General features: G+C 42.4%; 1 protein-coding gene across 1 annotated transcript; it reads right to left on the reverse strand.

The window, feature by feature from the left end:
• Nucleotides 1–5,996: 5,996 nt before the first annotated feature.
• On the reverse strand, nt 5,997–19,111 carry PTGER4 (prostaglandin E receptor 4). Its single transcript, XM_049648731.1, has 3 exons — nt 19,024–19,111; nt 17,645–18,566; nt 5,997–7,614 (listed from the first exon to the last, which is right to left on the reverse strand). Exons 2-3 carry the CDS (start codon nt 18,521–18,523, stop codon nt 7,024–7,026), a joined length of 1,470 nt encoding a protein of 489 aa, XP_049504688.1. The 5' UTR covers nt 18,524–18,566; nt 19,024–19,111; the 3' UTR covers nt 5,997–7,023.
• Between the last annotated feature and the right edge of the window lie 4,432 nt (nt 19,112–23,543).

The raw sequence follows: 23,543 nt of genomic DNA on the forward strand, positions 1-23,543 counted from the left end.
AACGAGTGAGGAGAGAGAGAATCCCAAGTAGGCTGTCCCAAGTAGTGCAGAGCTCATTGAGGGGCTCAATCCCATGAACTGTGAGATCATGACCTGAGCCGAAATCAAGACTTGGACACTTAACCGACTGAGCCACCCAGATGCTCCTCTTAATCTTTTATAATATAGGTTCCCTTCCTATTTTTCCTTGCAATTTATTTTTCAAGGAACTGAATGTCTTTTAGAATTTCTCAGATTTTATGTTTTGTTTATTGCATCCCACCTAATGTCATTAATGTTCTTTTATATTTACTTTTCTTATAAATTGATCAGGTTCATTGAACTCTTTAGCAAGAATACAGCTTAGGTGGCTTTCAGTGCTTAGACCAGAAATAAAATATTTCTGGCTGTCTCTTTTTGTAGTATCAGTAGCCATTGACTATCATTGCCTAGATCTATTATTTTATTAGCATCTACAAAATACTGTTAGTCTTTTTGTGCTAAAACAACAACAACAACAACAACAACAACAACAACAACACCTCTTAAAAAAAAACACCCTTATTTTGTGGCCAGGAAAACAATTTATGTAATAAAGGCAGTTTTTTTAGTGGAGGTTTTGTTCTTTCTATTTATTTAGCACTTCTCAAATAAGAGGTTGGTTCCCTTAGCATCCTTCAAAGGTGACTAGTAAGGTATTTCATCTTATTTTGGTATCATTATGAAGTCATATTTGATATATTTCAATTCCTACAGTATTATTTATGTTGGTAGTGTGTACATCTGAACTTCAGAAGATAATGCCAAATTTATTTTTTCAAGATGGTTATATATCAATTTTATATCCCACCAACAGTATGAGAATTTCAAAAGCATACTTGGTGTTTTCAGACTATAAAGTTTTTACAAATATGATTGCTGTATATCTTTGTTGTGGAGCATCCTGATTGGGTGGAGGCTTTTGGCATGGGGGGCGGGGAATAATTCACCTGTGGCAGAACAAAAGAGAAGTTTATTGAATACACTACAAGGGAGTAGTGGGCGGCACAGCAAAGGAGAGACTGCCACAGGGTGGTGGTGGTGAGGGGCCATAGTTACCTGGTGGAATGAGGAAGTATGGGGGACATATGGAATTTTCCCTTTTTTGGTATTCTTAAGAACTATGCCTGGTTGTAAGTAGCCCTTTTATCAGTTAGGGGCTTAATGAGCCTCTGTCAGGTCGGTGGTCCCTGTGGGCCCTTTTGCCTTGCTCAGGTTTCCTTTGCTCAAGCATGTTGCCTAAAAGCAGCCTCTTCATTTGTGATTTCACCGCTTGTTCATTTTTAGACATCTATGACATGAACTTGATTTCTTACTATAGATGAATATGGTTTAGCTCTCCTGCATTTCCCCAGTATATTTATTTACTACTTCTGACTCCATTCCCAATAAAATTGACTATAATTTTGGCTTCAGTCTACATTTATTATTTAATAGGACTGTGTAATTATTACACATAGTTAATCTCACCTAGTATATTATTATTTTACCTATTTTGTACTCTGTTTCTCATGAAGTCAATAATTGCTTTTTTATTGCTATTCTTTAGTTTTCCATGTATGTATTATGAATTTTTCCCTTGATCGTCTAATAGAAATATAATACTACTCTCAATATTGCCAAATGTGAAATAATCTGTCAAAAAATTTTTTTAAACCTTAGAGACATTCTACAGCCCCCTTTCCTGCCTCAGTCTGGTTGCATGTCCTGTTAGCCTGCTACAGAGCTGTTGTCTTGAGCTCTTCCATTATTTATTGTTCTTGGAGTTCTCTTTGCTTCTCCTTTGCACTGAATCTTGTTTCATCCCTTTCCAAAAAGAAATATTGACCTAATTGTTCAGATTTTAGTGGGTGGGCTTGCCATTGTTAAAAGTTTTTAGGACTTGAATGTCTGGTGTACTCTTCTGTTCTATGGTGTGGAACGCGGTGGATGATCTGGACAGGTGAAGATAGGGTAATGAATGAACGGTAGAGACATTGATATTGATGTGAGGATAAGAGGCCCAACTATCTTTCTCTTTGCTTTTTTCCCAAAGTGCTTCCAGCCTGCAGCTAAAGCCCCAGGTGTGGCCCAGGACAGCTCCATGCTAAACAATAGGGTGACATATTCTTTGCTAGGAGTCTCCTTTTCTCTGGTTCCAGTTCTTGTGTATCTGGAGAGCAATCTTGGGATCATACCTGTAGCATCTCAGACTCGGATCTGGTGGTGGTAGGAAAGGCATGTGGTGGGGAGAGCAGTGGAAGAAAGCACATTTCATGGTTGGTTTTCTTCTGAAACTATTACCAGTACAGGTTCACTGCTAGCCAAAAGTAGAGCTTTCCTGTTGGACCTTTCATTGGTTGAAATGCTGTAAAGTGAAGTAGCAATTACCATTAATTTATAAGGAAAAAAATTTGAGCTTTCTCAAACCCCAAAAACCTCTCTTAGACTTTTTTGATACCTTAGGACACATTTTGCCAAAAAAAAATGCACAAAATAAATCCAGATAAAGCACAGATACAGACACAGTTCAAGCTCTGGCAGCTTGATGCTGAGATGCTGAGTGTAGTTCTGGGGCAGGAGCGTGGCGGGGCCTCTGTTGCTGCTCAGGGCTGTGCTGCTTCTGGAATGGCTCGATCCAAAGCCAACATTGAATGCTATTTTTGCTTTTCACCTTTTTTGGTAAAAGCAAAAATCTTCTTCAGAGTTTTTTGGTTGGTGAAACGTAGACCTTTTGTAAAAGGGGAGTGGTGTAATGCAAACTTTGGGAAAGTAGGGGATGGTTGGAGTTACTATTACATTATTACAGAAATTCTGTATTATTACAGAAATAATGCAGCTATTTCTGTCTTAAGGTTTAAGGCCAAAGGCATAGCTAACAGTAAATAGTACTATGTCTTGGTTTTCCCATGGACCTTTGTGTGTATGACCCCAATAAGAAACTCACGGAGAGGGTGACCGTACTTTGGGAAGGACTTTTGTCCTTAGGTATTCCATGTCTTCTCATCAAAGTGCCATTTTAACAGCTGTATGAATCTCACAGTCTTTCCTAATACACGTGACTTGGTTGGCTAGATTGGCTTAAAGATTATGAGGTGGAGCTAAAATTATTTGTCAGCTATGACCCATTGGGGCCAGGCAGAATTTAATAATACCAGCCAGTTAGACTATCAGAACTTTCTTGCATAGAAAGTTTGAAGCTCTTAATGATCAGGAACAGGTTTCCCACAAGAAACTGTCTTCATATAACATAGCTGGTAAGTTTTATAAATAGATGTAGAACAAATGATGAATAATGCTGGTTTTTCTTCTTTGGTTCTCTTTTTTTTTAATTTTCTTTTTTTTTTTTAATGTTTATTTTTGAGAGAGAGAGAGAGAGAGAGAGAGTACAAGCAGGAGAGGGTCAGAGAGAGTGAGAGAGAGAGAGAATCCCCAGCAGGATCCAGACTGTGAGCTGTCAGCACAAGAGTCTGACGCGGGGCTCGAACACACAAACTGCAAGATCATGACCTGAGCCGAAGTCGGACGCTTATCCAACTGAGCCACCTGGCACCCCTTTGGTTGTTCTTTTAATAAGCCAGGCTCAACAAACAAAAGACACTGTCATGGACTGAATTGTATCTCCTTGAATTCATTGATGAAGCCCTATCCTCCTTGCCACCCTCCCCCCAACCTGACTATGTAACTATTTGGAGGTAGGGCCTTTAAAGAGATAATTCAGGTTAAACAAGGTCATAAGGGTGGACCCTAATCCAATATGAGTAGTGTCCTTATAAGAAGAGATATCAGGGAAGCATGTGTACAGAGAGAAGGCCATGTGACAGCACAGCAATAAGATGGCCCTCTGCAAGGCAAGGATAAGCCAAGCCTGCCAGCACCTTGATCTTGGACCCCTAGCCCCCAGAACTGTGAGAAAACTGTCTGTTTAAAGCCATGCAGTCTGTGTGGTATTTTGTTACGGCAACCCTAACAAACTTAATACGGACATATAACCCAATTTAAAAATGCACAAAGGATTTGAATAGACATTTCTCTGGAGAAGATCTACAAATGACCCATAAGTATATGCAAAGATTCTCAACATCATTAATCATTAGGAATATGCAAATCAAAACTGTGAGGTACCGCTTCATATTCATTAGGATGTCTATAACTGAAAAAGACAATGAGTATGGAAGAGGATATGGAGAAATCCAAACCCTTGTACATTGGTGGTGGGAATGTAAAATGGTACAGCTACTTGGGAAACAGTTTGGCAGTTCCTCAAAAAATTAAACATACAGTTAACATATGACCCAGCAATGTTATTCCCAGGTATATAGAGAATTGAAAACATGTTCACATAAAACCTTGTATATAGATGCTGCTATCAGTAATACAGAAATATTATTCAGCTAGAAAAAGGAAATGAAGTACTGATTCATGCTACAACATGGATGGACCTTGAAAATATTACACTAAGTGAAAAAAGCCTGATAGTAAAGGCCATATATTGTATGATTCCATTTATGTCCAGAATCGGAGAATCCGTGGAAATACAGCCAGGAAAGCTAAGGAAAGAGGCAAATGGGGAGTAACTGTAGATGGGTTTCTTTTTGGGATAATATATATGTTCTGGAATCAGCAGTGATGGTTGCATTGTGTGAACATAATAAAATATGGGGCAAGCTTCATAATCTGTGAATTGTATTTGAATTAAAAAAGAATAAGCTAGAATCAGTATTCTGGGTGGTGAACCTGAAGTGAAGAATGAGTGAGATTATGCTCTAAATATTATTAGTAATGCTAACTTGTGAATGAGGCTTTTGTTTTTCCTCCCTAAACACAGGTGATATATAAACATATATATATGTATATATATATATATATATATGTATATATACATATATATATATATATAGTAATAAATATATTTCATTTGTATACAAATCTGGGGGTTGTCTCATTGTCCACATACATGGGAGAAAAATGAAAGCCTCTTTCACAGGTAAAATATTTCTGAAATCATTGTTTTCTTAGTTGTGGTTAGCATGGTGAAATAGAACATCTCAGGCTTGAGCCAGATCCTCCTTTTCTAAGCTATTCTGACCTCAGCTGAGAATCACTGTGCCTTCAGGTCTGTGAAGATGACAGTCCTATTTTTCTGACATCATCCAAAAATATTTTTTTAACTTGCAAATAGCAAATCACAACCACACTCCTGGGTATTACTTCTACTCCAAGGGCACCACGAGAATCACCGGGGAGTTTTCTTTCAGAAATGTATACACACCCCAGACCTACTAAATCAGAAACCATTCTCATGAGCTCTCCAGATGTTCTGATGCATGATAAAGTTTGAGAAGCCCTGATTCAGAGAATTTACAAGTAGGAAGGGCCATAAGCTTATGGTAATTTTTTTGTAATAAATATGTGGGTTCTTCACACGCAGCAAGTTAGGCATAAGACTGTCTCTGCCACACTCTCCACCACAAACTCTCCATAGACAAATGTGACTTTGAGTACACCTTACACCCAGATCTTAGTTTCTAAGGATCATTCTCCAGTAAGTGGATCCAAGGCTTTGCACTGTTGCAACTTTTTTTCTAAATTTGACATTACTTCAAAATAAAACAATTTATTCCAATTTAAAAGGACATAGACGATCACCCTAAACAAACAATAATCACACAAGTTTTCCAAAACTGATGATATGGAACTCAGACTGAGTGTATTTATTTATTATAATCTCCAAAATAATTTCAGTTGGTACAACCGCTTCTCAAAACCACATCACTATCAGGCTCAGAATTTAGTTATAACCAAGCGATTCACAAAAACACTTTTAAGCAACAAAACATGCTTAGTATTTCCTTGAGAAAGGTCCTTCAAATGTGTACAGCATCACTGGGTAATTCACAAAACCACTAGAAGGGCACCCTCATGTGTCCAACTTCTGTACCCCTTATGTTGTTGAACTCACAAAATCTGTGATCCTTCCACATCTCAAAATAAAGGCCTTCATGGTACGATCTGCCTTCCTCTTAAATTTTAAAGGATACTCTAGATCATTCCTTAGGAAAGTAAAACTATGAACACTTTAAGAGGGAAACAAGTTGCTTGGACTTCTTTTATATTATACACTTCAATTATGGGTTATTTAGTGAGACTTTAAAAATTTTATATTTTAAAAAGTATCAGAGGGGACAAAAATAGAAAATATTTACCAGCAGGTTAGCCTCTCCTGAAATCACCATTTTCTGGATAAATACATGTAGCATCACTAAAAATTTTCACCATGTATTAGCTTGGAAAGAACTTTAACATTTTGGGCTAATATTCATGTCTTAAAATAGCATTTTGCTTGACTCCTTTTATAATCCTAAACTCTTTCTTTTAAAAATTTGTATCTTTTTTAAATAGCTCTGAGTCTCACTGTGATTTTCAACACCTTGGCCTGAACTTGTTTATGAAAAAAAATGCATAACTTCTGCAACTTGAGCTGGTTATACTGGGAAGAGAGGAATTACCATAATTTCATTATACCTTGTATTAACAATAAACCTTCTCACAGAGAAGAAAATACTTTAAATACCTTAAATCATATTTACAACAATAAAATTCACATTTCATGCTTTAGTGAAACACTTAAGTCATAAGATAGTCCTCATAGTTTATTGGAATAGAGCCCTTCTGTACCTGGCCTTCTGCTGTATGCCGGGTATAAAGCTCTGGGTGTTATGAAAATAGCAAAACTTATGCCATCCTCCTATCAAGTAGAAAAACTGAGGGTAGATCTTGCCAGCCATCAAGTGGTGATAGAAATCCTGTGTCCTAGTGAAGTGACAACCAATGTGCTTCAGACATCGGGTCCTGTAGGAATCACCTTGATTGCTTGAAAAGTGCTAAAAAGCCCAAATGTTCTTTAATGTGAGTTGAAGGGCCCGAACAGCCCTTCTGAGCACAGCTAAACACTTCATTTATGTGTCTATTGCACAGGATTTTTATGTTCTTCCAGAACTAGTGCTGTGTTTCTTTCTGTAGCTACTATATACATTTTTCTGATAAGTTCAGCGTTTCATTGGGAAATGTGACTTGCAGAGAGTTCCCCTTTGGGGCAGGGCCAGACCTGCTACTCCCACTGACCTCGTCCACCAGTAAAACACTCTCTGAATCCTGCCCCTGGGAGGAGTCCGAAGTCTCCGATATTCGCAAAGTCCTCAGTGAGGTGGTGTCTGTTTGGGCCAGGCCCATGCCGGGTACACCCGGAAGCAGATTCCTGCCTCCAAGACCATTTTCACTGAGGTCCGGCATGTAAAGGAGGGTCTGAGATGTGCTGCTGATCTCCTTCAGCTCTCGCGAGAGGAAGGAGCGAGAGTGAGCAGACATGGCGGAAGATGTCCTTCTGCTGTCTGAGCAGTGCTGTCCGGAACGGTCTCTGCGGGACCCGCCGATGCGGCAGAAGAGGCATTTAATCTTCTCGATTGCTTTGCTGAGCACGGTCTTCCGCAGAAGGATATATATCCAGGGGTCCAGGATGGGGTTCACAGCAGCAATTCGGATGGCCTGCAAATCTGGGTTTTTGCTGATTTCTGGCACCAAACGTGGCTGATATAACTGGTTGATGAACACCCGTACCTGCATAAACGAGACGCCCACATTTAGATTTTACCATTAATCAACTAGGGAAATATTTACCCGCAATGTCTAACCTAGTAACATTAGCTAGGTGCCTTATTTTCTGTTAATAACTGCCAAGAAAGAGCAACTTACATGATAAGCCTCAGGAAAACCAGCGATTGTGCAATTACGTTTGTTTTGAGTTAGTGTAACTTTAAAATTTTTGTAACTATCCTATGAATATCTTCCTTAGATCAAAGATGGTATACAAAAATGCAATGTATGTACAGGCGACAGACAGAAGCATGAAGTTTCTTTGGGAAACATTTTATTCATTTTTGTGAGTGCTTTTAAGTTTTTGTGATTCTAATGAGGTATCTTTTTCCCTCCAGATAGCCACTGATTTCCCTTATTCCAGTTGTTTTTTTTTATATATTTAAATGAAATTCATTTTTTAAGTCAACTAACCAATCATCACAGAAAAGCCCAGAGATCCCTTTAATTATAGAGTCCAGTAAGAATATACTGGAAACTTTTAAACCAATGCCTGAATCTCCTGTCATCCAGAATGACCGGTGAATAGTTTCTATTTTTTCTATGGAGTCTGTTCCCCAGTTATAAGAATCATCTAGTGTTAACGACTCTTCCCTCAAAAACCTCTTCCAATCTTTGCCCTTTCACTGAATTCCTCACCTGGATTATTGCATCAGCCACCAAAGTAGCTTTCCCACCTGTAGTTTCTGTCCTCTCCAATCCAGCCTCCAAACTGCCACGAGAGGATTGCTTCTAGAAAGTAGATCTGATTGTGCTGCTCAATCCCTAAACATTCAGTGGCCCCCTGCTGCTTGCAAACTGTAGTTTGGCTCAATGACTGCCACTTGGTGAATCCATCCTGAAACTCCAGTCAGAATCAATCCCTCCTTTGTGTCTATAGAGCATTAGAGCCAGTAAAGAAGCCAAGTGCTGAAAGCACACTCTGCACAGACCAGTGGGGAAGACAATTCATTCTACTGCTCTTTGAGCTATTTGAGGCAAAGGGCACATCTGCCAGCCCAGAAGGAGACCCTAACAACCTGTTTGCTATTTTGGGGTCTTATTTTTGGCGGTTCAAAAATTTTGCTCTTCCTATAATTACTTTCATTTTTTCATGCATTTAATCATTTAATAGTAAGTACTTACTGTGTATTAGGCATTGTGATAAGTCTGGCCACAAAAAGCTGCATTTAGAATACCACGAATTTTCTTAAATGTTTTTATTCTATTTTTGAGAGAGAGAGACAGGGACAGAATCGGAAGCAGGCTCCAAGCTCTGAGCTGTCAGCACAGATCACGATGTGGGGCTCGAACCCACAAACCACAAGATCATGACCTGAGCTGAAGTCAGAGGCTTAACTAACTGAGCCACCCAGGCACCACTGAATACCACAAACTTCTTGAAGGCAGAGAGTAACCTACAGCACAGAACATAGGAAGGAAGATCAACTCTGACTGCAGGGTGATTAAATTAAATGGGAGAGGTATATATGGGGGCACAACTAATCCAGATCTGGAGGGGAGGGCATCAGTGGATGCCTCCTGCAGAAGAGGTATCTTGCAGGGAGTTTTTGATGGGTGAGTGGGAATTTGCTAAATTTAGAAGGAAGGACATAACATTTCAAATAGAGGTCATTCCCTGTGTAAAGTCATTGTAAGTGACTTCTGGGAATTTCAAACGATTCAATGAAGAGAGTATGAATTTATGCAAACTTAAGGAAGACTATATTTTATTCCTTAGAGGAGAAAGCACTTGCTAAATGTACACTCTTATATTTATTCTTGGAGTATTACTGTTATTATTGTCTAAATCTTCTAATTCCACTAGGAGGTGTGATTTTGTTTTTGTTTTTTCTTTTTGAGAGACAGAACAGGGCAGGGGCAGAGGGAGATGAAGAGAGAGAATCTTAAGCAGGCTCCATACCCAGCACAGAGCCCAACTTGGGGCTGAGTCTCAGGACAGTGAGACCATGACCTGAGCCGAAATCAAGAGTTGGATGCTCAACGGACTGAGCCACTCAGACACCCCTCCAATAGGATCTTGTATGTAAAAAACTCACCTCATAGAAAAAGGGGCTTTAAAAGTGATCTCTGTCTTGGGGTGCCTGGGTGGTTCAGTCGGTTAATCGTCAACTCTTGGTTTCAGCTCAGGTCAAGATCTTATGGTTCATGAGTTGGAACTCTGCATCAGGCTCTGCAATGACAGCATGGAGCCTGCTTGGGATTCTCTCTCTCTGCCCCTCCCCTGCTTGTGCTCCTGCTCTCTCAAAATAAATAAATAAACTTAAAAAAAGGTACATGATCTCTATCTTTAGTAATTACTTAATAATTATTACTTGCCTTTAGTAATTATTTTCATAAGGGAGAAGTAAGAGGCAAGTCTCAGCCAAGGAGGATGCACAAAAACCATAAAAAGGAGAAAGAACCCACAAAAGCAGAGCTGGAGCCATTTAGGGGCAAATATCGAACTTTAACAAGACTCGAGGATACTGCTACTTTATTATACAGTATAATAATTAATATTCATGGTCTATGAATCACCATGAAAGAAGGGATAGTTTAGAAAGATTTATAACAATTTGGATAAAATAAGTTTAAAATGTTTAAGGAAATAAGTGCATTAATCTGTAAAACTCAATTCATGAGAAACTTATCTCTAGATGAGCCTAGATTAGTGAGATGTAGCTGTATTTCTATTTCTTCCTTAGCTGGAATTCAGACTGTGATCTATACAGGTCTATAGTCCCTTGTTAATAAATTATTGGTTTTCAGTTGCTGTTCCTTTGTTGTTATTCATTTGTTTTGTTTTGTTTTTGATTGCAAAACCTGACCTAAAGTTATTTCGGCAGTAAAACCGGAACCGAACTAGACTGTGAGGCTATTTATAGTTTGTTTATTCTACTTAGTATAAGTATTCCTGGGTTTTGCTTTGGAGGTATTGTCCCAATTTTGATGGGAATATTACATATGGTTAATATGTAATATTACCTATTACTAAAATTCTAAAAGCCAAGAAATTCTGAATTCTAAAACACATCTGGCCCTAAATGTTTTGAATCAGGTTATTGTCCTGTAAATCTCACAGAATAAAATAAAATGGTCAAATGGCTCTAACTAGCATGAAATTAATACCTTGATCTCTGGCAGACAGCTAAATAAAAACTGAACTAGAATAAACAGAAGTATATGATGACTTAAAATACCTTTAGAAACTGTGCTTGGATAAATGATATTATCAAGACAAAGCATGATTGATTTTCCATTTTCTAAAAACTAGTGACACAAAGCACTTTGGTTTCTTCTTGCCATAGCTGTATTTGGGCACTGAGAGATGCCCTCAGGTCTACGGGCCTTTTCTCAGATGAAATGTTACTGAGACCTGAAGGTTTTGAGGAACTTATCAAGCCACCTTGTTGGTGGCTCATTCTGGTGTGGGCCCCAGGTCTTCTGGTGACTTCCATGTCCCTTTTTCTGTTCTACCAGGTTGGCTGGCTTTCTGCTTAAGAATTATTTCCTGACAATGGAATCATTGGTAAAACGTATGAGGTCTGTATTTTACTCACATCACATACTATGTTCCCAAGAGTAAAAGAAACATGGGACTAAAATGTGTTAGTATCAGGCCTTCCCTGTACATAGTCTTTAGAAAAAAAAAAAACAAAACAAAACTGAGACAGGGTCTGTGAGGACTGGAGACTTACAGCCTCTAGGTGGCGGTGTTGCTCCACCTGGAAGTTTTTGGTCCACAGGTTCTCCCTAAGAAGCGGTTTGCTTAGCCATCTCTAAGACCCTCTTTCAGAACAGAATCTTGGTAAAGTCTGGACTTTGCATTTTTGAGATTTTTAACATTGAAATCTCTTGTTGCTGGTTGCCTCTCCCACCTCAAAGGAAACACGGTTAGTACTGAAAGGAGGAACATTTTTGAACAGTTGAAATGGATATAAAAGGAATGAAATTTGTATCTATTTACTGGAATGTATTAGGACTTAGCATTTTATTTTAAAATTTTTGTGACCTTTCAGAAAAGCTAGAGTGTTGTAAAAAAAATTAATGAGATTTCATAATCAAAGGTGATGAGAAGCAAGGAAAGATCACATCACTCCGTGTCTCACTTCCTCCACAGTTTTGAGTGATTTTGACTAGCATTCAAGGGAATGAAGGAAGCCCTATTTTAGAGTTCCATGGAGGGGGGACAGGCTTACAATTAATACAAGCCACTAAGCCTGGTTATTTAATGTCATTTCAGCAAAGGGGAGCTCACAAGGTAGCAATAAAGAGGAGAATGAAAAGCAACATTTAAAACTTCAGATAAAAACATTCTCAAATTATTAAAAAAAAATGAAGACACATTAGTTTTCCTTCATAGCATGTTCGCATTGGAGACTGCCCTGGGGCAGAGAAAAAGACAAAATGAACAAAATCTCCATGTACTCTGTAATGTTTGAAAAAGTTTAGCGATCTCTGTCTCACTTAAAAAAATTTTTTTTAACATTTATTTATTGTTGAGAGACAGAGCATGAGCATGGGAGGGACAGAGAGAGGGGGAGACACAGAATCTGAAGCAGGCTCCAATCTCTGAGCTGTCTGCACAAAACCCCACATGGGGCTCGAGCTCGCAAACCATGAGATCATGACCTGAGCCAAAGTGGGACGCTTAACCGACTGAGCCACCCAGGCGCCCCTGTCTCTGCCTCACTTTAAAGGCTACTTGGTTTGCTCTCCCCATAGCAGGGGAAAGTCCAGATGAATATGGGAATATCCACAGCAGTACTCCAATGTCATGTGGGGTGGGCGGTGAAAGCACTTTTCTGGAATTCCTGTCCTTAATATGCTTCAGAAATACACATGTTCAGGCAGTTTTCAGTGTTGGAAGAGTGTGCTGCTGATAAAACAGAATCTCTGTGTCAGGGGAAAAAGACAGCTTAAAAAGTTCATTCAACGCAAACAACATATATACTCTCTTGCAATTTTAAAAGTGAATCAAGGAGCTTAGAATATTGGCATATGTTACAATATTCTAAGCTTCTTGAGAGGATGACTACAAATTAGGATTCGGGAGCATTGGAACAGAACTTGGAGATAATATGATAAATTCAAAAGGTGTGATGATAGGAGAGCTGTAAGGGAGGCTGTATGTTGTAGAAGTCCATGCACAAGCTTTGGAATGAAACAAACCTCTCTTCAAATCCTGGCTCTGCTCCTTCTAATTAATGTACAAATTATGAGAGTGCTTCATTCAATGCCTAGCACGTAACATAAATATCTGCTGCCCTTGCTTTTTTGGTAACCCATACATGGTATTTCGGCTACTGTGGAATGTGTGAATAATTCCAAAACCACAGCTCAGAGGTAGCTTTGGTGTCAAAAGACATTTACTTCCTATGTGAGAAAAACCTGTTGGCAGGGAATGTCTAATTGAAAAAGAATGTTGAAATTTTGATAAGACCGATTTAGTAATTGACTGTCAAAGTACAAATGTTTTCCAATAAACGACACGGTCCTACAGCTGAATTTGTGTGTGCTATGTGTTCTGTTCCAAGAATATAGAAGGAATTATCTGTGTGTGCTCGGTTATCTAACTGCCCTGTGAAGAATCCAAAATTGACACAGCTGTTACTAGAAATTTTTACCACTTTTTTTTTAGTGACAAAAAAAAAATCTTTAAGTAAAGGATAGTGGAAAGAGTTCTTGAGTGTGGTGATGTAAGAGAGTTCTCCCTCCTTCTGGGTCACCATTTACTACAGGCAAATTATTTAATCACTACAGGTCAGTCTCTACATTGAACATTTATTTCTAAAGTTTTTTTTTTTAACTCTAATTTTCAATATTCTAATAGGAGATTACAAGAATCACTTCATCTCTGGGGAGAAAAAAATCTTGTTAGTAGATGTTCCATAAAACCAAGGCTTGACAGGTCAGCCAAGCGTGGTGACAGTCTGTTAGACTGGGACTCCCCCCAGCAAGTTGCAGAAGGATATAAATTCCTCAACTGCAGGTGAGAAAACTGAGGAGCAGAATGAAAATACTGGCCAGCCCTGGGTTCTTCCTAGAGCTTTCAAGACTCAGATGAGATGCTGTACGTGGGAATCCCTTTTATGTGCTACTCTGCAGTCTTCAAGTTTCTACCAATTCCATGGTTATGACTAAAACACTGCTTTCAGGAACTGCTAATTTTTTTAGAGAGAGAAAGAGAGAGAGAGAGAGAGAGAGAGAGAGGAGAGAACACTCACGCAGAGGAGGGGCAGAGCGAGTCCATGCTCAGCATGGAGCCCCCAAGCAGGGATTGATCCCACGTCCCTGGGTTCATGATCTGGGCAGAAATCAAGAGTCCAAGGCTTAACAGACTGAGTCACCCAGGCACCCCAGGAACTGCCATTTTTAACTTAGCCAAATTTATTTGAAAAACTAATTAAATCCTTCAGGTTCTGCTGTAATGGCACTCAAATTTATGGCATTACTCTTACACCTTTAAATGTGATTTGTACTCATCTGAAATCCCATCAGTTGTTCTGTGAATCTACTTCAGTTTGCCTACAGTAAACAAAAGTGTAACTATTTACAGCTTCCTCTGCTATAATAAATCTTCCTTGATCAAGACAACTGGTTTATTAGTAAACAGTCAAATAAACACTCACAGGAAGCTATTTTCCTAACCATCTGTTTTACCTGTCCAAGGCAGAAGATGAATCAAATTGGCCATTCTACCCCTAACAGAGATGAATACTTGTTACTTCAGAGTAAGAAGAAAGAAAATGAAAGAAACAAGTAAGCTATTAATATGCCTCGGCTTGCCTATGCATGGGGGAAAATGCCTTTCCAAAAATCTTACAGTCTAGCTGTTTAGTCCTGCGGCAAAAGATTTGATTTTAATTGTTATCTTAACATTAGTAACTGCAAAAATTGGGCACCAGATGTTAATACAGCTATAGCATGTAACATGGGACCTTAGAAACCTGTCTTGCTTGCATGTTTCTGAAGAATTCAGTCCCTTTTATTTAAGCATAGACTCTTTCATTTCTTCAGCTTTTTCTGGGTTTAAAAAAAAACAGAGACTGGTTTTAAATAGAATAGACAAAATGACAGGAACCACCAAATCTTGTCATGTAATATTCCTTGTCAAATGTACTTACACCTTCTCTATTTGTTGATTATGACTCATTTGAGAAAGTTTCTCAAGTCTAGCCCAGTTTCTTATATCCACGATTAATTCCCTAAGCTTTCTCAATTTCCATTCCAAGCTCTATTTGTGAGACATATGTTTTGGAAAACAAATTAAAATTCACTTTTTCTATAAAACTCAATATCAACTGCCCTCTAAGAGACACTGTAGTTTTTTTCTTCCCTAGTGTCCAAGAGACAAAATTTGCCTTTCAAGTGACTGTTAACCTCATATACTATGTCAAGCTTTTTGAAATTCCAAGTAAACTATATTTGCTCTATTAGCCTTTCCAAAGCATTTTAAGTGTTTTGAAGGATTTGATTTTCCTCAAGTAGGATTAGCCACCAACTTGATTTGATGTAAGTAAAAAAAGGTGCTTCATTAGTTTCCTTGGAACTGAAGACAGGTCCGACTGCTTCAAATGTCAGAGTTCAGAAGCTTTAAACTTAAATTACAATCTCAATATGAGAAACATGAAAATACATGAAAGTTGCGAAAGGAAACCAAGGAAGACGACAGTTATGGGTAAATTCCCCTTTTAACTCTTTCAGTAACAGCCAAACTGTGGGTGGGTGAGTAGTGTAATGACCTCATTGCTTATCATTAATTTACAATTAAATTGAATCTGAAGTTAAGAGGTTAGTAGTTAGAACTAAAGGCTAAAAACTGAAGCTACTGTTACTCTTTATTACTGTTATTCTTTATTACTCAAATGCATGTGAGTACATCACTATGTGATTACTTCTTAGTTGAGCCAGTTCCAATTTTCAGAGTAAAATTACTTAGTATCTACTGCACGTTCCTGACTTTATATAATAGAGTGGATAGTAGTTGTTAGTTAAAATGTAGCTCTTTTGCAAACTACAAATATAGCTCCTATAATTTCTTGCCTCTAGCTTCTCAAATAACTTCAAACATTTTGTGCTAAATGGCCCTGTACCATAGGGGTCGGGTCCACCACTTCTGCCCATGAAATGAATGAAGTTTTTAATGCATCTCTAGATGCTCCAAGAAAACAATTCATCTGTGACTATGCAGTCATCAACAGCTCATATCCTTACCTTCATATTTTAAAAGTATGTGCACGTTGCTAAACTTCTAGCTCTAATTCCTCAGCTCCTTAAAGTGGATGTTCTGTACATAACAATCACTCACTTTGTCATTTACTGTTCTGTAAAACATGAGGCAGAAGCTAAAGAAGGGAGTTCCAGCTGGAGCAGATTTGTTTCTTCCAAATCTCACTGTATTGAGTTGCCATTACAGACAGTAAAATATATTTATGTGGCTCAAGTGTGACTTAACTTGGTAAGTTATATTGGGTCCTGGAATGGTTTAAAGGCCCTTCTGGCCAATTATATTTATTTCTGTTTATACAAATTGTCAAGAAGCTACTGTAAGCTGGCTCTCAGCCACATCTAAGTTCCTTCCATTTACACTCACTTTTACCAGAGATATAATATTTTTATATTAAATATCCCTGGACAGTATTAATAAGAGAAAGGAATAATGGCTCATTACATTTATTTTCTCTTGCTCCCAATCAGCATAAGACAGAGAAGTCATTTCTTTTTGAGTTGGTAGTTTAGAATTTCCAGAAATGCAGTGTTTTGAGAGACAAAAGAATTCAGAACCTGTTGCTTTCAGTAGAAACTCTAGATAAAGTATTATGCGTGTGAACCCAGCAGTTTCTGGTGCACTCCGTTTTAATGACAGGCAAAGTAGAGAACTAGGTACGTTTTCCACCTTTCTGCTTATAACAAGGTTAATCCAAGGGCAATTTTAAGAAGGCGGTGTCCTGAAAGTGAAGTGTGCCAAAACTCAAATGCACACACTGTACGAAGGCCAAAATTAGAAATGTTCTAGGAGTGAGACGTGATGTAATATTATATGAACAGGGTTTGGAGTCAGGTGGGTCTGAGGTTCATCACAAGCTGCAGGGTTTGGGCTTGGCAATAATTAGATGACCATCTCTAAAGCTTCCTTTCTTTAGAATGACACTGTACCTCTCAGGGTTGTTGAGAATTCAAATTCAGTCATCCATGTACATCAGTCTGAACTTAATAGGCCCCCCTGAGAAACCTGGCTTTCCTGGTTCCAAGAAAGAATGAAGGAACCTGACCCTAGGCCATGCCTGGGTAGGAATGGTGACCCACATGCGCAAGGAGATATTCTCCCAGGGCACAGCCTGGGAAGAAGCAGGGAATCTCACCTGACAGTGTGGTTCTGCTCGATTATTTTAAGCAAGTCAAGCCCTATGTAAAGTGAGGGTGATTAGATTAGACCAAAAGACATCCAGTCTCTCTAGCTCTAAACTTCTACATAATCTACCAAAACAAGCAAGCAAAAAAACCAAAACCAAAACCCAAAACAAAAGCAAAAAACAAATCCGTACAAAAATCAAAGCACCAAACCCGCGCTGCCCCTAAGGAATCGGGGAGAACAAAGAAATCACCACCCCCGAAGTTTCGGGCTTCTGCGGTTCACTGTGGAGAACGGGGCTAAGTCACCCTACAGCGGTTTCCCCTCCACATCTGAAGGAGTGGCAGGTGTTCCCGGAAGGCTCAAGGCCAATGTCAGGCAGCAAGGGGTAGGGGCTGTCCCGGGAGAGAAAGGAAACCAGGCTTTCGGAGAAAGCAACTCGGGGATGTAGGAGAAAATCACCTACTACATCTCATGAGGGATGCGGCCGAAGAGGAGGTTGGGCCTGGTCTGAGTAGCCGAGGGTCAAGATTCCAGGCTGGAGCTGGAGGACAAGTTCACTGCCGAGGCAGGAGAGGGCAAGGAGGAAGCGTTAGACGGAGGAGGGAGGTGCATGCGAGGAAAGGGCCCAGAAGGGCCCCGTTCCCGGCCACTCACCACGAGAGGGATGGAGCAGATGAGCACCACCAGGGAGGTGGCGATGAGTAAGATGACCATCTGGATCTCGGCACCCGCGATGCGGCGGAAACTCCGGCGGCGGCGAAAGTCGCTGAGGCGGGGCAGGGCGGGGGAGGCGGCGGCCGGGTTGCCCCGGCAGGGGGCCCAGGGCACGGCCAAGGGACCCGCCGCGTGGTGCTGCTCGGTGCCCAGCGAGGTGCGGCGCATGAACTGGCGGTGCATGCGGAGCAGCGCGCCGCACACGAGCACGTTGCAGAGCACCGTGGCGAGAATGAGGAAGGAGCTGAAGCCCGCGTACATGTAGGAGAAGGCGGCGTGCGCCGTCACGTTGGTGGTCCAGTCGATGAAACACCAGGTGTCCGGGTACTGCAGCCGCGAGCTGCCCAGGCCCATGTTGGGCAGCGCGCAGAAGAGCACGTTGGACGCATAGACCGCGACGAGCGTGAGGCCCGCCAGCCGCTTGTCCACGTAGTGGCTGTAGAAGTAGGCGTGGTTGATGGCCAGGTAGCGCTCAATACTCATGGCACAGATGATGCTGAGGCCCGACAGGCCGAAGAAGAGCAGGATGAAGGTGCTGTACTCGCAGAGCGCTTCGCCTCCGGGCCACTGGCCCTTCATGTATGTGGCGATGGTCACCGGGCTTACCAGCAACGTGCCCAGCAGGTCGGTGACGGCCAGTCCGCAAACCAACGTATAAAAGGTCGTCTCCTTCTGCTCCTTGCGCGACTTGCACAGCACCACAATGGCCACCAGGTTGCCCACCACCCCGAAGATGAACATCACCGCCGGGATGGTCACCGGGCTGTTGGGACGGTCGGGGGTAGAGGAGGCGGACGCATTGACCCCAGGGGTGGACATGGTGGTGGCCCGCGGTACACAACCTTGGCCTTCGAAGCTGGGCCTGGGGATGGTAGGAGAGACAAAGGCGCGGTGAGATGAAATTACCACTTGTCAGACCCGCTCCCAAGAAATATGCTGATGAGACAAGACCAACAACTGGATCCCGCCTGCATCTAGCCATTTACCAACTTCGGCTACCGAAATCGTCAGGCTCAGGATACCTCCTGCCAGCAGCCCCCCACTCTGCTGTCATTAATATTTGCTAGTTGATACTTCCATTCTCTCCTCCTCCCTGCCCCCTCCAGCCCAACTTACTCCACTGCCAAGATGAACAAGGCCTATCTCAAGGGAAAAGCGAGTGGTTCGCTCTTATTCCCGACAGATTCTGAGTCAATAAAATCCTCACCGAAAACAAGTTACGGAAGGCAATTTGGAAAGCGCGCTCGCTCCTCCCGGGCTCCGCTCGAGGAGCGCCCGCCCATCGCTCTCCGCCCGCTGCCCTCAAAGCCTCATCTCACCTGTGGTTGCCGCGGCGGTGGCAGCCGCGTAAGCCCCCAGGGTCAACACTCAGATGTCCAGGATAAGCCTCCAACCTGCCCTAAGTCTCGCCCAGCTCAGTGTGGAGCCTGCCAAGTCTTTGCCTTCTCAGAGCCGGGTCTCCGCGGCTGCCAATTTTCCGGAACTGGGGTCGGAATGGCCAGCTTTCAAAAAACTTGGGAGAACCAGAAGGGTAGCGGGTGGGTCAGTGAAGTCTGATCTTGGATTTCTTTCTTTCTTTCCTCTTCTGCTTCTTTTTTCCCTCGTTCCTTCAAAGACGGGACCAAACTTTTCGGAGCCCGCAGGTCCCGTTCCCGGGCGGACAGCAGTCAGATGTGGGGGCCGCGCGCGCAGGTGGCGCGGAGCCTCACTCCCGGAATCAGGTCGCCCCCCCCTCGGAAGCCCAGGGCAGCACCGGCGGCTATCGGGGCTGGCGGCTGCCACTGAGGCTGCTTCCGGCGCCCTGGGGGCGGCTTGAGGTCCACTCGGCCTGAGGCTCTGACCTGGGACCTTTCATCTTTTTCCTCTTGGCTACAGGGTTCCGAGCTCAGCTCACGCCCTTCCAGCCTCTGTACAAACTTTTCTCCAGCTCCAAGTTTCCCCGGCGGAGGCGGGGACACACAGTGCGCGGCCCGGGCGCCCATTGGCCGGACGGGAAGGGGGCGGGGCGTGTCCTCAGTGCTCTGCGCCGAGAGGCGGTGCACCGGCCTGGGAGGGGCGGGGCTCCGAGCTGCGCGGGCCCTCGCGCCCTGCCTGGGCCCTCTCCTCCCTGCGTTCCCGGCCCCGGCCGGGTTGGGGTCGCAAGGACATGGCCGCGCGCCTCAGGCTTGTGTGCCGAGTGCCGCCGTTGGCGCGGAGCCTCGGAAGCCCTGGTGTTCTCCCGGGAACCCTCTTAGCCACTCAGAGGGGGCTAACTCTGAAACCAGCATCCCCTCTCCCTAGTTGCCTCCTGCTCCGAGTGGGCTGTTTCTCGCACCTTCCACACGTGGATCGCAACACCTGGGCGCTAGGCAGGGAGGTCAACTGCTCTAGAACTGCACCTTGGAGCGGCCGAGGTGTGTGTGTGCGCGCGCGCGTGGCCCCGCGGGACGTAGGGTGGCGAGGCTCGCGTTGTGCGCGCGCGCGGCCCCGGGCTCGAAGTCAGGAGCGCGCATCGGACGGGGCGGGTGGTTGGGCCGGCGGGTGCGGGCAGGGGAACGACGAAGAATCTGCCCTTTGAAAGGAATTACAATCCATCCATGAAGGTAGTTGGTTGGCAGTGCCCAGGCTGTGGGCTGTGCCCCGTTGGGCATCCCCAGGCTAAAAAAAAAAAAAAAGAGAGAGAGAGAGAGAGACCGCAGCCTCTCCCGGCGCTGGTGGCGGAGCCTTGCGGCTGTGGAAGGAGGTGACCCGCAGGTACCTCGTGGGAGTGTTAGGGTGGGAGGGGTGTGTAACCGCGGAGATCTTTCAACTCCTCCGGGGAACTACTCCTCCCAGGAAGAACGGTAGTCTTGAGCTTCGTGGCTCGGCCCTGTTATATTCACTTTGGACCCTTTGACCACGAATCCTTTGGTCGGCGGGCTGATGGAGGGTGCGACGGGGATTTGAAAGTTATTGGAGTCAAGGAGTTCTCCAGTCATTACCTCCGTGATTTACTCTTGTATCGGCCTAGTCGCTCTACCTTTTTTCTTTAAATTACAGTTGGACTTACTTTGTGGTGGAAGTAGTTTTTTTGCAAACGCATTATTTAACTTCTTTGTGCTCTGGTTCCTGAAATCGGGACTGAAAACTAAAAAGAAACGATTGCAAAACTCCATGGTGTTTTAACTGCTTCACCATTTTTTTGTTTTAAACCATGAAGTAGGATTGTGTGGGCCTTTTAAATTCCTAGAAAAATCTGTTTCCATGTGCGGGATACATGCATTTTAACATATTGCATCTCATCGTAGATTAGGCAAATAACTCGATTCTTTTATATGAGGAGCAGGTATTCATTCATTCCTTAAAATGCGATTTCATGAATAAACCTCCTAAGAATTGATCCGGTTCTCCTGTTATTGTGAAATGGCACAGCAACAAATGAGTAATAGGAGAAACAGAGCATCCCAGACTTAACTAATTACTGATAAATTAAAGATAATTAAAGATTCCATATGGATATATTAGTATAACATTCTCTTGTTTATGCTATTTCCTCATGAATATTAGGGATTCAGAAGGAATCTGTAAAAATAACTGATGGCAATTGGTCAGTTTCTCAGATTTCCCTTTATCACCATAATAACCACGTCTGTTGTTTGCTTTCTTTGAGTAGTAACCTCTAGGGTTGTGTTAGCATTGAAAACAAGTTGGCACTAGAAAAAGGAAACAGCACATTCTACCCCCATCCTTCCCTAACTGAATTGCATCACTGTCACCCTGTCAGGTGGTTATCAGTAAACACACCAAGGGGAGGTAGGAAGTTCCACTTAGACTCATTTTATGTTAGTAAAAATAGTTTTTCCAGTTTTCTTTCCATTTGAAGTTCCTCACATGGAAAACAGTTAGGCTGGGTACCTGTTAAATTTTTAAGGATGAAGAGTATATTAAATGTAACAGTTGAGGCACACTGCTGAAGTAATTAGTGAGTGTTGCAGGATTTCGCACGTCATTGATGAACTGGGCTTGTTATTAATGGAGCTTTTTAAAAAAATTTTTTTAATGTTTATTTTTATTTTTGAGAGAGAGAGAGAGAGAGAGAGAACGCGAGCTGGGGAGGGGCAGAGAGAGGAAGACACAGAATCTGAAGCAGGCTCCAGGCTGTGAGCCGGCAGCACAGAGCCTGACACGGGGCTCACAGGGCTCCAACTCACAGACCATGAGGTCATAACCTGAGTCGAAGTCAGATGCTTAACTGACTGAGCCACCCAGCCGCCTCCCCAGTTTTTTTTAATGTTTACTTATTTTTGAGATTCGGGGGGGGGGGGGACAGAGAGAGGGAGACAGAATCTGAAGCAGGTTCCAGGCTCTGAGCTGTCAGCACAAAGCCCGACGCAGGCCTTGAACCCATGAACCATAGGATCATGACCCAAGTCGAAGTTGGATGCTTAACCAACTGAGCCACCCAGGCACCCCTAGAGCTATCTTTTCTTACTGGTCCTTTAAATATTTATCATCACAGTAGCTTTAGGAAGATTGACATAAGTGAGAAACCAGGACATACGATTAAAAAATTTTAATAAGGTTTACCTGTACCCTCTTTTGGTGTATGTTTCTAAAAGCTTAAGTTTAGGGGTGCCTGGATGGCTCAGTCAGCTCAGGTCATGATCTCATGGTTCATGGGTTCAAGTCCCACATCAGGCTGTCTGCTGTCAGCACAGAGCCCGCTTCAGACACTCTGTTTATGTTTCTATCTGCCCCTCCCCACTCATGCTTTCTTTCTCTCTCAAAAAGAAAAATAAACATTAAAACAAAACAACTTAAGTTTAGCTTTTAGAAGTAGAATCTGAAGGTTAGGGAAACAATTATTTTACTTTCTCAGTTTGAAAAACCGGGATGGTGTAGTTCAATTTCCCTCACACTCTGCTAGGAATCTACATTGCAAAAGGAAATGAAGAATTGCCATGAGCATATGGACAGTTCTTGTCATTATTTGTATATTTCAATGAAAAGGTTTTTATTCTAAACATTGTTTTGTATCCTCCCTTGCAGTTTTCACCTCAATCCCTACTTCTCTGCACTGGAAGACCTGGGTTCAGTTCTTTAGAACTGTTGTTAAATCGTCTTTGAAGGTTTGACCTAGTCCAAGAACTGCCTGACTGATCAGTTTGATTGCTCTGCTTTAGCTAGTTATTTGACAACTTTTTTTGAGTAAACACCTGAAGGTGGGAACCTGTTCAAAAGCAAAGGCTGCTTGGAGGTTATCAACCACATTCCCCTTGACTAAGTTGAATCTTCCTTGGATCGAAGGGATGGGTAAGAAAGAGGATAATTCTTGGGAGGAAGATAGCAAGATGAAACAGATCTGGTCTGGACCCTTTGCAGAGCCTAACCTGGCCAGACCTTAGAGCATTCCTAAAGCACTAACATTCATGTAGCAAGCCTGAGTAAGTTGTGTTTGCTCTCCGTCTTTCATGACAGGCCATGCGGATGCTAAAAACAGTGAAAAAGGCATCTAGCTGGTGTAAATAACCCAGTGCTCTTGGATGCATTTGCTTTCCACGCATTCACCCAGTGGTTCGGTGGATCATAAAATGTGGCGTTAACCTGACCGTGGGCATGAGGCGAGGTCCACAATTGTGGCTTTGGCCGTCAAATGATTGCCCTCCCTTTTTAGTGGTGAATTTCAAATGTGTGGTCTCCCAATTATTATCATTTTCTGAGGGTGAATTTTATGTTGAGTCTAGTGCCTAGAGTTTGTACACATGTTAGTACTGTGATTAAGTCCCCAACATCTTCATATGATGATAAATTGACTGCTGTGGAGGCTGGTTGCCACCAACTGAAACTTCAGGTTACTTCCTTGTCCAGCAGTTTTACCCCT

Source organism: Panthera uncia (genome assembly GCF_023721935.1).
Source record: "Panthera uncia isolate 11264 chromosome A1 unlocalized genomic scaffold, Puncia_PCG_1.0 HiC_scaffold_17, whole genome shotgun sequence".
Taxonomy (NCBI): Eukaryota; Metazoa; Chordata; class Mammalia; order Carnivora; family Felidae; genus Panthera; species Panthera uncia.